Raw genomic sequence first — 16,173 nt, 5'->3', positions numbered from 1 at the left:
AAACGAAATGTCCAAAAGCCTCGTAGTCTTTAAAGCCAAGCCACCAGCCAACAATGAAGCCCCCTCATCCACAAACTACCAGACAACTCATCCCTAACCAACAATACACCATCCGCGGCATAACCCTCAACACCATCTTCCTTATCCCAAACCCTCGCCGAGAAAATCTCCCTTATCCACAACGACGTCACCAATCCCCATTCGTACCTTACAGAATTAAAAAACGTACATACTGTGTTCATCATGACTCCTCCGATTTAATCTCAACGCTGTAGATATTGAATCGAATACCACAGCGGTGATTCGTAAAGCCATCGTTGATATAGCTATCGAGATATGAATCCAATAAATAATATATAATATCCCGCACCCTCCTTCACATATCCACGCTCTCAGAACGATAAATACACCAAGATCCGCTTATAATACAAACCCCAAGATCGAGCAATATATACCGCGCACTCCCATTTAAAAATTTATTCATCTCTCGGTTCCTTTATGCAGAATTCTCAAGTGTAGATATTTCTGGCTCTGCGAGAGGCGGCTGATGGAATATGGTGTTATCTTGATATAAGACTTACGAGCTCGAAAATGCAGGTTCCTCACTCGATGCGGTAGCTGATTCGGGGAAGTTTGTGGTTGGGTGCTATTCTCTCTGGGTGGGATAAAAAGTATGAAAGGAAGATTCTCTGTGCCGCTGCAAAAATTTATGTAATGGAAGCAAATCGAAATTGTTGCTGCGTTGATGAAATCGAGTGGAAAGACTATTGTTTATGAACAAGTTAGTGAGGATGGTTTTGAGAGTAGTATATCTACTGAAGCTGAGATGTTTGCGGAGTATTTTAGCTTCTGTAAGGAATTTGGATATTGGGGTTTGGGATCCGAGAAAGTGATTATGTGGACTGTGGAGAATGCGTGGGGGAAATTGGTGATGTTGGAGGAGTTTTTGGAAGGAAATACTTATCGACTTGGATGATCGAATATTTGGGAAAGTGGGGGTCGGTAGCATATCCACTTGGTTATTCACAGGATCAGGAATAGTAATTAGATTGAGAAAATGTAATAAGTAGTCCTGAATATTCAGAGATATGCTCCAATTTCGCGGTGCAAATGATCACTTCACATTTCCAAATGTCCAAAACTTACCAATCTCTATTCATCGCAATGATCATTCTTATCCGTAAACTCTCAAACTAATTGTCCAAACAAAACATAAGCTAGACGTCAACTATTCCCTCGCTCGCGTATTCTCATCACACCCCTCGCCAAACCAAGCTCCAAGAAAATGATCACAAAAAACACGAAGAAGACATCAAGCATATTGTATATTAATATCCTCCTAAAATCTACACGACACTCAATTCTTCTTGGGAAAGAATATCATCTCACCCGAGTCTCCATTCATATAAGCGAAATTATCTACCTACTCCATCTCCACGCATACCAAACACAAACCCAAACACAAACCCAAACACGACACCCAAGAAACCCCTCATCTTCCATAATTTTCCATCAAAGAATACAATCTTCACATAGATGACAACAATTCTCCTCCCCTCAATCCACAGACTTCTTAAAGTGAAGATAATATCTCACCCTACCCCCTCGCTTCGCAATTCTCTACCAGGATATTTGTATTGTGTAATTTTTTCTAATGTTTTGATATTCAATATCCAGTTATCGAAACATTAAGCCCTAATCACCGCCACCGCATGCTGCTATCATCATTCATCAATGTCTACTTTCTGTTGCACCCAAATCATTCATTCGTTCATTCATTCGCCAACTTACCATTCGCCAATACCAATATCTATAACCATTCCAAAACAAACCGTCCGTACACATATTAAAAATGAATTCCTTCTGATCTCAATACACGATTTCTTCGCCTTCACCTTCACCTTGCCCTCAGCACAAGTCAACACGAGATAGTTTAAGAATTCAAAACCTTCATGTTTTCCAGCGTCTTTCTATTGGGGTTTCTCTTTTAAGATGTGAAATTTATTTTTTCATTCCTAACTTTAAAGTTCTACCGAATTCAAATTTCAATTCAAGGTCAAATCCAAGTCCAAATCCAAGTCAAATTAACCACATCCATTCCTCCTCCTAACGCTCCCACCCCTTCTCACCCAACCACCCAACCACCCAATCAAAACCACACCCTCCCCTTAATAATATCCCCCGCCTTCTCCGCCACCGCATAAACCGCCAACTGCAAATGCGTCGCGGGAATAATCGGCATGACACTCGCATCCACAACACTCACTCTCCGCACCCCATACACCAACAAATCTTTTCCCACACAACCTCCCAATTTCCTCTTCCTAACGCACGCGTTCCAGATGGATGCGCAAAACTCGGGCCGATAGCCCTTGCGCTAATCAGCGCGGCGAAAATCTCGGCATCTGTTTGAGCTGTGGGACTGGGAAAGTTTTCGGTGGGGAAGTAGGAGGACAGCAGGGGGGAGGAATAATAGGAGCGGATGAAGCGGATGAAGGAGGTGAGAATGAGGGAGTCGGTAGGGGAGAAAAATGTGTGGTGGGTTTATGATGGGTTGGGAATGGGGGGAAGAGGAGGAGAGTGTGATGATTCCTCGGGAGAGAGGTTTTCCGACGGCGCAGGCGCCTGAGATGGGGTTAGTAGGTGGTGAGGGTTGTGTTTAGAGGGGGTTATGGGATATTTGATATTATGGGGGAGAGAGATCAGGTACATACTGGGACCTGTGGTGCCAACGGGAATTTCTTTTACTGCTGCGTCGGCTCGGGAGAAATGATCGAGGATGATATCACGTTGAGCTAGATACCCTTTGAGGAGTGCTGGATTGTTACGATAGATGGGTGGGAGGTAGTACGATACATTTTGAGCGCGTGCTTGATCGATGATTTCTTGGCTTTGGGATGTGAGTTGAGAGAGAGAGATAAATGCTGCATCTGGAGAAGTGCCTTGAGTACATGGTCCATGTGATGTATTCAGTATGCTCTGACTATACGTCAAAAAGGTTGTAAATAAAGAAAGGAAAGACCAACCGTATGATTCGTGATGTATTCCTGCCACGCACTCGCATTATACGAAACATTCATCGCAGTCGTCGCATCATTCGGAAACGCCGAATTCGTAACATTCCAGCTGAGATACGTAACCGGATGATCCTGAAAATTTGCCCCTACAGCCGGTGCATCGAGGAGAACCTCCACCCCGCAGCTTCGAGTGCGTGTCTGGAAACTATCCCACTGAGTTGTAGAAGCTTGGGTGTGTTGATCGCTCCGGCTGCTAAAATAACTTCTTTATTTGCTGATACTATATGTGTATGATTTGTTTGGACAGATGTGAATTTCACACCAGTAGCAGTGAGATTGTCATCGCAAAGAATCTTTTCCACTAAATGACCCGTGATGAGATGAAGATTTGGTCTGCGAGCAATAGGATCATAATGAGCGATGCATGAATGCGAACGAAACCTCGTTTTGGGATCAAGAGTCTGAGGAACCCAGCAGAAACCAATCGCATTACCGAATTCCGATGCATCAGATATATTGATTCCAATATCTTCCGCGGCTAGAGTTTGGTTGCTGTAATCGGGAAAGATGATAGAAGGATAACTGATTTGGATAGGTCCATTCCCATATGCTGAAGCGTTATTCCTGATATCGAAATGTGTTTTTAGTTCCTCTGATGGTGGAGTGTAAGTCGTGCTTTTGATGGAGTAGGGACAGAGTCCTTCCCAACTCCAGGTATCGTCTCCGATGAGAGTTCCCCATGCATCATAGTCTGCTTTAGATCCTCGATCGGCAAATATACCCTTGTGTATTGAACTACCTCCTACTACATCCGCGATGTAGACGTTGAAAGTTGCATTTGGCAGTGTTTCGGCGGGTGCGGAAACGAAATTCCAGTTCTTCACATTGTTGGGGAAATATTAGAGACCGAGTCTTGGGATGAAGGTGAGAGAGCTATTTTCTGTAAGACCATGTTCAGTCACCAATACGGGTTCTGTAGAAAAGTTGTCTTTGTACACTAGAATCGAATTTTGGATAAATTACTAACTTTCAGGATCTTCAGATCATCGATTTGCCACGACTAGACCACTGGTTCCACCGCCAACAATGATGTAATCATAGCTTTTTGCAAACACAGATCCATCACGCGCATGCGAAGAAGCAGAAGAAGCTACAAGATTACAGCTGGCGAGAAATAAAAGCCAAGCGAAGGATTGAAGAATTGAAGAATTGCTGGTGTCATTCTTAAGATGGTGGTAGTGTTGACCTCTTCCACTGTGTACAAATTCAAGATAGACTCAAGAAGATTACAATGATTACCATCATCACGAAGAGATTCACCATGGGTTCATGATGCTTTATCTTGTCCCGTCCATGAAAGTAAATGAAATAGTGGGTATATAGCATATTTACGACTTCGGGAAAATACTATTTCATCTCATCACCGTCCAACTCTCCAATCGGTCTCCAACTGAAAAGGATATAAAAATCCCAACATGTCGAAGAATTGCATCAAGTGCCCTGTGTAAAGTATCTGGCAAAATGGATGTGAAATGCAGAGAACTTGGCAATTAGTCCTGAACAATTATATCTCAGTCGTCGCTATCCTTCTCCGTTTGATGAAGAGCTCAGTAGTCTACGGCTATATCTGACGGAGTTTTATCTTACATACGTTGGAGAATGGTATGGATATGTGAAATGATGACTGTGAGTAATGAATGATGTATATGTATACATGTATGTAAGCTGTGAGAATATCTTTGCATAATCACACCACACTAATAACATGATGAAGTATCTTGATCTTTGCCTGCCATTCGAGGTCTAGAATCCCGATACTATTCAGAAGATTTCACACTATGATAAATTATAGTATTATACCTCAGATGGCGACGGTATATAGATACATGGAATCATACCTGGGCGTACTATCTATATGAAATTTCTCCTCAACAAAACACCACTCCAACCATTCAGACCACCAAACCACAAATCCCACTCTCTCCAGCTCTCAGCGTTATAGACTTTTTCACCACATTTTCCCAAAAGAAGAAGTGTAGATATTCATCCCCATCTTCCAATCACTAGATTTATCCCCTCATTTATATCCTCTCCTCCCACATCTCTCCTCGCGTTCAACACACACCAAACACCCCCCAAATCCTCACTTCAACATTACCCTCAACTCCAAACCCCAAGCGAAAACTTGCACTCCAGCGAACTCTAAGAATTGACACCACGCCGCAATCCTTACTTGTACACCTCTCTCCGATACCCAAAACCGCGAATGCAACTCCACTTCACAGCGCACAACCGCAAATAAAAAACGATAAATGGTAAGTACCAAGTACCTAGAAGTAAGACGAACAAGCACTCTCCATTAGTAAGAGTTGTAGAACCTCCTCATCATATAGATTTCGATTTCCTTATTAAAACTATTAATTTTTTAGCTTTTAAAATTCTTATTTCTTTATTGAAACTTTATATAAAATAATTAATAAAAAAACTATTATTTTCAATTTCAAATTTATATAATTTATAAATAAAAAATCATGAAAAACAATTTTTTTTTAACGATAATAACCTCATATAGCATCATTCTATATATTAATACCTCAAATGTCAAAAGTGCTAGTTGGGGTCTAGTATATATTATTTCAGGTCGTTTTGATTTTCAAAATATTGCTATTTGTTACGATGGGTAACAGAATGCCATGTGACAAGTGTCACGTGGTGGAGTCCCCAGGAGCCAGGGCTCCAAGGAGGTCCTTGGGAGCCAGGACTCCAAGAAACTCCAACCAACATCAGAGTACGAAGATCTATATAAGGGAATGGGATTTCATTACAATGTAGAGCTTCGTGCTCAAGAACAATCATTAGTTTCATTACTATAGTTACGAGAATTGCAACCAGTTACAACCTTATTGAATTCCTACTTGAAGTCTAGTCTAAACCACCTCGAGAGATCTCTAGACACTTCCACGTGACCCTAGAGGCAGCTCCCGTAACACTATTCTGGTTTCAATTTGAAAAGTATTAATTTGATTCAAATTTATAGGAATATTAATATTCTGATTTCGGTTAAGAGTATAAATAAGAATAAGAAAAAGAAGAAGAAGAAGAAGACTAAGAAAAGTAAGAAAAATAAGAAAGGAAAGCATAAAGAGAAAAAAAAAAGGAAGATATTTATAAATCTAAAAGATTAAAAAAGAGATCTTAAATCTATAGATTTGTAGTTTATAATTATTCAATATACTTTATATTATATTATAATTAGAATATGACTTTTAAAATCAAAATGATATATGGTTTTTAAGATCAAAATAATATATGATTTTTAAAACCAGAATATCAAATCAATTTGAAATTAGAATATTAAATCAGTTTGAAACCAGAATATCATATATTTTTAAAATCAGAATATGAATTTTTTATTCAAATCAAATTGAGACTAGAATAATAACATTATCAAAAAAAGTTGAGATTGAAATATCAAAAATGCTAGTTGAAATAATTTTAATTATATTCCTGATATTTGAGGTATTAATATATAGAATGATACTATATAAGGTTATTATTTTTATTAAATAAAGAATAATATTAATTAATTATTTTGAAGTTTTGAAAAATTTAAAATTTAAATTGAAAAAGTTATTAACTTTTTTAATTTGTATAGAAAAACATTATTTTTATAGGGATTTTATTACAAAATTTACAGAGTGTAGTAAGTAAGTTCGATAACTCTTACATACCCCAGCCGTCAAATACCGGGGCCCATTTGAATCATTTTGCCAATACCTGAAAAGTTAGGTTTTACATAATTTAAAAAGAATTTCTAAAATTTATATAATATATATATAGAAATCTTAGAAAAAGAATTATATTATATAGAATTATATAATAAATAATAATTTTATAAAAAAAATTATATTATTAGAAAGCTTTTATTATTAATATTATTAATATTATTAATATTATTAATATTATTAATATGATTTTAGAATTTATTTCAGAATTTTCTATAAGAAGTATACTAATATTTAAATTCTAATATATAATCTTTTTTAAATAGTTTTCTTTTTATGTATAAACTAATTACTAATAAGTAAAAGAATTTCGATAAGGATTCCTTATCTCGCTTATTCGAATTAGAAATCAGTTTTTATAATATTGAAAAAAATTATTCAATTTAGTATATAACTTCAAAAGAATAAAAGAAATAAAAAAGAAAAAAAGAAAATTATTAATTCAAATTCAATGAATCGACTAATATAATTATATTTAAATTATATCAAAAACTAAAATTCTAATTCAATTTAATAAAATTATAATTAATTTAACTATAATAACTAAGTTATTTTTATTCATGCCTTAAATATTAGAATATATAATTAATCAAGCTTTTATTAATTAATATCTAGAAATTATAGAATTTTTTTATTCAATATAAAACCTTAAAAGATTGATAAAAAGAAAAGAAAAGAGATATTAGTATGAATTAGAATTTAAGGAATCGATTAATATAAAAAAATTCGAATTATCTCAAAAATTGAAATTTATATTCAATATAAAATTATTTGAATAAACTTGAATAATAACATAATTTCAATATTTAATTTTTTTTAAATACTTTTATATTGAATATAAATTTCAATTTTTAAGATAATTCGAAATTTTTTATATCAATCGATTTCTTAAATTCTAATTCATATTAATATCTCTTTTCTTTTTATTTCATATATTTTCTTAAGGTTATGTATTGAATTGAATATTCTTATTAATATAAATACATTATTAAATTCTAAATATGTTTTTAGTTCATGTAAAACCTAACTTTTTAGGTATTGGCAAAATGATTCAAATGGGCCTCGGTATCAAAACCCAAGGTTTCAATGCGCTGTCCACCCGCCACGTGCGTATTGATGTGCGTGGGGGTACAGTAAGGATCCAATCCACAGACGCCGAATTAACCACAAGGTTAGGTAGGGAGGGTAGGTTTTGTACTCTGTAGGTAGAGTTTACTATGTGTGGAGAAAAATCCAATCAAGACAAATGAAATGCAAAATGCGGATTAGAGCATGAACATACGGGGTTGTGAGACAGATAGATGGATCAAGTATTTATCAAGTATTGTGGTTGATGGAATGAGTGACTGACTTACTGCTACTGTGTATTGTGTATCTTGAACTAGAAAAAGGATGGATGGGTGTTAGGTGGTTGGTTCTAGGGTTTACTTGTTTATGATGCTTTAGATGCTATGATTTGTGAAGGAAGGGATTGGTGGGTGGGTGGTGGATGAATAGATGGGGATGGATGGACGAAGGGGGTTTCAATAATGTGATGGGGAATTTGAGTCGGATCGGTGTATCTATTCTCTTTGATTCTATTATACTATCCTTTTCATGCGATTTTTGATGTCTAGGAATGGAAACGGAGGATTGTAAGTAGATTACCTAGTAGGAGATACAGATGATGATGTGAGCAGCGTCAGTACCTATCAGCATCAGCATCAGTCAGCATCAGCCGCGGAACTGGGTTTAACGCATAGCTCAAATCTTGAACTTGTCAGAAAAGAAAACAAATACTCTACCTATAGGAAGATGGATCCTCAATTTCTTCCTTTCTTATCTATCTATATAAATAGCCAATCAGTCAGTCAGTCAGTCAGTCAGTGTCAAGATTAGATTGCATTAGATTGCATTAGATAGGATTGGATTTCGAGAATAAAAGTAGGTATCTGCATATCATCATCATCATCATCATCATCATCCATCTAGATTCTGGACATGCACCACTCCCTTTCCATCTGATTTTTAATACGAGGATTCGGATTGGTCAGGGGGAGATGTATACACATACATTTATATATGCGAACGTATACAAGATAGAAATACCACCCTCACAGCCATACTAAATACTAAGTACTAAATATTACTCTAATCAAGAGATATATTTACTATACACTCAATTGATTATCCAAGTATTCGTTTGTTTCCTATAATCTGAAGTTTTGGATAGGTAGTTTATATATTCTTACACTCATATCCTCATCCTCATTTCCAAACCCATACAGCGTCATTCCCCTCAATTCCCCAACTAACCAACTCCTTCGTACCTAAGTATGAAATCTCCCCTCAATATCCATCTATTCATCTATCCATCTAAATACCCAGGCCAATCAATATCCACCCGAAACAAAATGACAGATAGAAATACCTAGGTATAGGTAGCTGGGTACGGTGAGTGAACAAGAATGAAACCAATGTATTGGAATTCCCAGAAGGGAGTGAGGGGATACGATACTGATACAAATACAAGTTCGAATTTAAGCTCCGATTCAATATTTGAGATTTTGAGGATTAATTGATTGTAGTTTGTGATTTGAAAGATTATAATTAGTATAACGTAGTTTATTAGTACGTCAAAATTGATCTTTTCTTAATATTTATATGATAATAGTTAATTAATATTTTTCAAAAAAAAAACATATTTAATAATAATAAAATTATAGATAATTAGAAATCATAAATATTTCTATTATATTTTAAAAATAATAAAAATTATTACGATAAAATCACTACAAAAATACTATTTTTATAATAACTATTAAATAAAATTAAATTTCTAATTAGTGATTAGAAAATTTATATTATCTACATAAAGAATTATAACATTTAAAAAAAAGAATTAAATTATATCGATAAATAAAGAAAGTATACGTGGATTATATATAAATGAATTTTATATATATTTTATAATAATTCATGTACTGATATAGTACACGTACTAATAAACCACGTTATAATATGATTTAATTATTCTATTATTAGTATTCAATCAAAAATACAGATAACAGGAATGAAAGTAAGGATTGAAATAGCATTCAAATCCCAAGTGAACAAACCTAAGTAGGTACATACATAGATTGAGTATATACATAAATAACCTTACTACCCTCAGAGTCCATATTACAATCCGCACCGAGCTTCCATCTCCAGCCATAACAGCTTCTTAGTAATGAGAACCTACCACATACATCAACCCGATAATCCCATGTTCTCGAAATATTCCAAGCAAGAAAATATCCCTCGTTCCCTCCCAATCCTACTATCCCATCCCTCAAACGACGTATCCAACTCCCCAATTCCAAGCCGCTCACATTCATTTCTCACTTCTCGTTTCATAACCTGTTTTCCATCTTCATTCATGTGAGATCATCATCAACATAAGCATGCGCACAAGCATCTAGAGTCTAGACCTTCTAGACCATTCCCTGGCATAAAGAGTACAAAAAGTGTGCATAAAAAGTGGGTCATCTGGGCATACTCGAGTGCTAGGTAGGGAGATAATGAACCAATTGGATGGAGGGAAAAGTGGAGGAAAGCAAGCTTCTTTCTTTTCTCTGCGCGGTATTGGGTATGGGGTGTTATATCGATGGATCCTGCTGAGCCTTTGTGATGAAGTTGGAGGGGAAGAATTGCTGGGTTTCTAGAGTAATAAAGTACTGTACGAATCACGATGGAGTAAGGAAAGGAAAGGAAAGGAAAGGAGGGGAAATTTCAGCCTCCTTTATTATGAATGTTTTAGATCAGGATTCACAAGGGCAGTACACCTGCTATCCCATTACATATTCTTATAGAGCGACACTCTTGAAAACAAAAATGGGATGGGGATAGGAATTAGGATGGGGTTAGATAATTCATCGGCTGTGTGAATGTACGGAGTGTACGCTGCAACAATTCCGATGACGGGATTTTGTGCTTAGGAGGTTTGTCTCCGGATCCCGGGGTAGATAGGTAGGGGAACTGGTGAGAGGAGCCGCTTTCATCATATTTACCTAGGTCCTAGGCAGGTAGGTAGGTAGGTAGGTAGGTGTTGACTGACTTGGTGTGATTTGATTGGGGTTCTTGGGATTCTTGTCGTCATTATTGTTATTTCGTCATTTGTGATATTGAGTCGTAGGTGCAGTAGGTATGAACAGAGGGAAAAACAGGGATTGAGGGGTGTATTGTTTGATTAATTCATTAGGAAGGTTCGGGTGGAATAAAAGGGTATGAGGAGAATGAATATCTCGATTCCCCTAGGTGTCATATGCAGCCTTGTGGTTCGAGATATCTGATACAGTAAGATGGTTATAAGATGCTCAGGTAACATCAAAAACACGTAGGGATTGACAAGGGGAATTTCATGTCGAGAATATTTTTTTCATCACATTTCCCGTGGGTTCCGATGGGGGGGATGCCAATGGAGGGTAGGGTTATGGGTTGTGTGAGGTGGGATTTGTGATGGAGGACTAGGAGGAGAAGATCGGTTTTCAGGTACCATCGAGATGAGAGGAGTGAGGTGAGTTACTCCCGAGGGTTTTGGGGTGATACTAGGTCATGTTTTATTTGTGAAAGGTGGGATTTGGAGGTGGGATTTGGATGGTATGATTGGGTGGAGGGTGTAGGGTGTAGTGTAGGGTGTAGAATGTAGAGTATAGAGTATAGAGTATAGAGTATAGAGTATAGAGTATAGAGTATAGAGTGAGTGTAGACTGTAGGGTGGAGAAATCGGTAAAGGAAGGAAAGGGCTTTCTACTCTGTAGAATGTAATTACCTATATTACCTATAGTGGTGTATCTAGGATATGAGCATGGGAATCGGATATAGGAAGAAGAGTACAGCGTAAGTTTTAAACAGAGCAAGATTTAGTTAATAATACGATACGAGGTATCTAATAGCTATCTGCTATCTGCAATCATGATAGATACCTCCTCTAAGTAGGTAGGTAGGGAGGTAGGGTAGATAGCACAAGAGTAGAGTATTGTTAAGGAAGCTTAAATTATGTTTCATATACAATGGTCAGTGATGATATCGTCATCGTCATTGTATCGTGCTAGGTGATGAAGGTATCAGGATATGGATGGATGGATTGATGGATTGACTGATTTATCGATACAACTTACTCGAGTAACCCAACCTGCGTAGAGTACCTACTCCGTACTTATTAAGTATGTTGAATTAATACCAATCCAGTTTAACATTCACAACACAGCCGACCAACATCTAGAATTTCGGAATTTCTTTCTTGACCTCCGATGGTTTGAATTTTTCTTCACAGGTCATCGATTAATCCGACTTGGGCTTAGTCAAATGGAGCAGGAAAAAGCCTACCAGGCATATTTCCCCTGTGCCGCTCAATTGAACCGTTGGTGAATCCACATTATTGGTAACTGGTGCGGAGGACTACTGCTCATTGTTAGCATAGACCATTCAAAATCGCAGTTCGAGAAGAGTTTGGTAGAAAGCGGAGCACAGCAAAGAAAGCGAGTCCAAAGAAAGAAGAGATGCAAGTGGAATGAATGAATTGCGAATGGAGTGGAAGGGAAGGGTTTGATTGATATGGTGGATCATCTTGAACAAAAAAACAATCCATCCATCCTACCCTCCGTCCGTACCGACGAAGAGAAACCAGAGAACCAAATCATCTTTCTATCTGTCCCTCTCTCCCTTCCTCTCCCTTCTTTCATAGATGGAAGATTCTGCTACCGATTCTTACTTTCCCATCTTATCCTAATTACACAATAGTTGGCTTGTCTCTCTGCCCTGCTCTGCTCTGCCTTGCTCTGCCTTGCTCTGCCCTACCAAATCATATTTGTTTATCATCCTGCTGGGCTGGGTTCATTACACAAACACACACACACACGGAGGACACAAGCCAAATTCTAACAATAACCCCAAATCACATTTTACCATTTACGCTTCCAATCAATCCAATCCCATCTATTGATTCCTACACAAGTTAGATTACATACACATCCGGAGTGTACACACACACACATATCCATAGGTACACACATACATACACATACATAGCCTTATTGAAACATTTACGACAACACAACAAACACACCACTCATCACCACTCATCACCACCTCAACGACTTCGCGACCCCTCTTTACCATTCCCCCAAAACCCAGGAGAGAAAAAAGCAAAATCAAAAACTCTTTCTGATTGGATTCGATACAGCCAGCATTCAGGAAATCTTCCTCGAATGGATGATATGATCTTTCTTAACTCAATCCATCAGTCGGCTCGTTAAATTCCATCTACCCATCCATCCACCCATCCATCCATCCATCCATTCATCCACAAGATTACTTCATCATTAAAGTTTTGCTGGCAAAGAAAAAGTTGGGTTCGGGTACCTCCCCATTCGCTACTGAGTACAGTACCCTCTAAAATAACGCACTACCTTCTCACTCGTCGTACCTACCCAAAGCTACCCTCTTTTAACTTTTCGTTACGTTGTACTCGTACGGCCTCCCCCCAAAAATCAAGAAGTAAGTGACAATGGACGACAAATCATACACCCAGAACACTGCAGAGATGCGAGAAACTCCTTCACCATCACCATTAGATACAAACATTCCATCACCAACTTCAGATTCAAAACCTTTCGCTTCATCTAGACGGAACTACGATACATCAACTAAACCTACTGTTAAGAGATTACAAACAAACCGAGCATCGTCTGCAACAAACAGTCCAATAGGATCACGCGAATCGTCACCAGTCCGACCTCAACTAAGAAATCCCTCTGCCGTTCGCTCAGGTACCCCTTCGAGATCACGGAAGAATAGCCAAGACATTAGTCCTTCACGCTCAACAAGTAGTCAACATCCACCATCTGCGGCTGCGCTCCAACGAGGGTTATCAGCTCAAAAGCTTCCTACTTTGAATCACGTTGCATCCGAACCTTCGATTAGAGCACCAATACCTCAGAAGCCGCTAGTAACGAGTGAAATCAGAGATGGTCCACGTTGGCCTGTATCCCCGAGAATAAGATCACCTCCTCCCAGACAAAGTAGCCTGCTATCGCCCCGCAAGACGGAACAAGAAATTCCAGCGATCAATGTGCAAAGAACCTCTCCCACTGCAGAGCAAAGAGCGGAAGGAAAATCTGCTGCCGAGAGTGAATCAGAAGAGAACTTGTTAACACCAGGGATGCGAACACCTGCGAGAGGTGTTAGTGGTGGTAGCTCAACGTTAGAAACCGTTCAGGAGATCAGCCAACCCAATACCCCATCGTTCGAACTCGATGGCGCAATCGACACAACCACGAATGGCAGTCCACCTTTACCAACAGAACAGGACCTAATGGATGGCGCATCGGTGGAAACGTTGAAGAAGCCCACGATTGTGACAAATGAGAGCGGGAGTGAGAGTGGGGGGAAGGGGGATGGCAAGATGAAGAATACTACGCCAACGGCAACTCGAACGGGGCCACCCAAATCATTTAGTGGACCAGCAGCCGCGCGGGGCAAACCATCCGGGGAAGGCTCGGCGAAAAACATGACAGTTGAGACGGAGACTGTGAGCTCGATCCCACAAATTGCCCTGGCGACTGGTGCGGGAGGATTGGTTAGTGCAAGTTTACGGGCCAAGCAAAGTACCGAGACCATTCGACCTAGGAAGGAAAAGAAGAAGAGTCGAAAAGCCCCATCGGTAACTTCTGGAACGGGTGAGCAGTCAATTTCAAGATCCAGATTACTCCATCATCATTCTACAAGATCAATTTCAAGTGCGTATTCCGCTCGGTCTCCAGACAGGGCGTGTGGACAAGGACCCTCGCCACGTAAAGGAAGTATGGACTCGACGAGTCCCGAGCGGACGTTATCAGAGAGATCTTCTCGTAGACCCAGTCTCAATTTGTACAGTGCTTCCCTTTTGCTAACCAGACAACGTCCAGCTTCTTCCAAGGCAGACATCTTCGAGGCCAAAGTCGCGAGCGCGGTCGACGAAGCGAATTCCTCCGACTCCGAAGAGACCTTTGTGTACGAATCCAATCCACCAGAACAAGAGAGACCTCGTCGATTTCATTCTCGAACCCCCAGTGCTACATCCATGGCCAGTCAAATAGATGCAAGAAACGGATTGCGCTCAATGATGGACAGTAGCAATCACAGTGTAGCGATGAAGAAGAGTATGAAGTTCGCAAACTCTTACAATAGCGCGGGTCAAGAAATGTCAACAGAAGACGACGGCAAGGGCACAGCACGGAGTAACTTGGGCCGAGGGACTGCACATCATCATTTTAGTCGTTGGGGAAGAAATGGGGGGAATGGCCATGCATCTCTCTTCGATAACGAATCACCGTTTCCAAATGCCGCGAAATCCAAATTTTCCGCAAACCCAACTCGACAAGGTTCGAGACCCACGAGTCCCAGAGTGGTGAATACGGCGAGAATGTCCATGGGAGGAAATGCGAACGGCAGGAAGACCTCACCAATCAGTTCGGGATACGATCTGGATGATGCTGCGGACGATGAAAGAACACCACTTATTCCATCTACCATTCGTTCAACGCGATCAAGTCGCATACGCCGTGGAAATGCCCCATCATCAAGACACATGGAACATCAAAGAAACAATCGCTCATTTATCGCTCGGTCTGCTGGATGCATGTTTGTATCTTTACTGCTTCTCCTCGTCGCGGCAGGTCTTGTGGCATTCCTCTTTGCGACAACTCAACCACTAGCAAATGTGAAGGTGTTGGCTTTGAGGAATATATTGGCTAGCGAGCAAGATGTCATTATAGATTTACAGGTTACGGCTCAAAACCCAAACCTGGTTGCTGTCACTATCGATTCTATGGATATGGTTATTTTTGCGAAATCCAAATATGCAGGTACGGATTCCGAGTGGTGGACACAGCCGCCAACCAAGTTTTCGTGGAGACGTGGATTCAAACATAGACGGGACGATCCGATCAATGATCCGCCGATGGATGATGATCCAAACACCAATCCAAATTTGGAAATTGGACATGTCTATAATTTCGAGAGTCCCTTGATCTTTGAAGGGTCGCCATTCAAACCTACATCATCTGTATCAATAGGTGAGATGCGAATACTAAAACCTGGGAATCAGACGGAGCCACGTGGATCAGAGCGCTGGGGGCGAGTTCTTCAACACGAGTTCGACCTTATCGTCCGAGGAACACTAAAATATACACTTCCACTCAGTTCAAAAGCTAAGAGTATTGGAGTAGAAGGTCGAGCCACAGTCAAACCAAATGCCGCTGATCAAGATCCTGATAATGTTCACATCATCGATGGGACTCATCACTTATTCGATTAGAGGAGTGTATGACTCCAAATTACAGCACGGGTGGTGCATCAACCACCAAATA

General features: G+C 39.3%; 2 protein-coding genes across 2 annotated transcripts; one reads left to right on the top strand and one right to left on the bottom strand.

Annotated features, from left to right (window-relative positions):
* Positions 1-2,377: 2,377 nt before the first annotated feature.
* Positions 2,378-4,116, bottom strand: EAF01_004116 (uncharacterized protein; the record flags this gene model as incomplete). Its single annotated transcript, XM_038912370.1, has 5 exons — positions 2,378-2,625; positions 2,715-2,979; positions 3,027-3,126; positions 3,168-3,895; positions 4,084-4,116. 5 exons carry the CDS (start codon positions 4,114-4,116, stop codon positions 2,378-2,380), a joined length of 1,374 nt encoding a protein of 457 aa, XP_038772054.1.
* A 9,215-nt stretch (positions 4,117-13,331) lies between these two features.
* On the top strand, positions 13,332-16,121 carry EAF01_004115 (uncharacterized protein; the record flags this gene model as incomplete). The annotated part of the gene is made up of 2 exons (XM_038912369.1): positions 13,332-14,502; positions 14,731-16,121. The coding sequence occupies 2 exons, from the start codon at positions 13,332-13,334 to the stop codon at positions 16,119-16,121; spliced, it is 2,562 nt and encodes an 853-aa protein (XP_038772053.1).
* Between the last annotated feature and the right edge of the window lie 52 nt (positions 16,122-16,173).

The sequence above is a fragment of the Botrytis porri genome, assembly GCF_014898465.1.
Source record: "Botrytis porri strain MUCL 3234 chromosome Unknown BPOR_005, whole genome shotgun sequence".
Classification (NCBI taxonomy): Eukaryota; Fungi; Ascomycota; class Leotiomycetes; order Helotiales; family Sclerotiniaceae; genus Botrytis; species Botrytis porri.
Note: the sequence above shows the minus strand (reverse complement) of the source record. Positions and strands in the feature narration are given on the sequence as shown.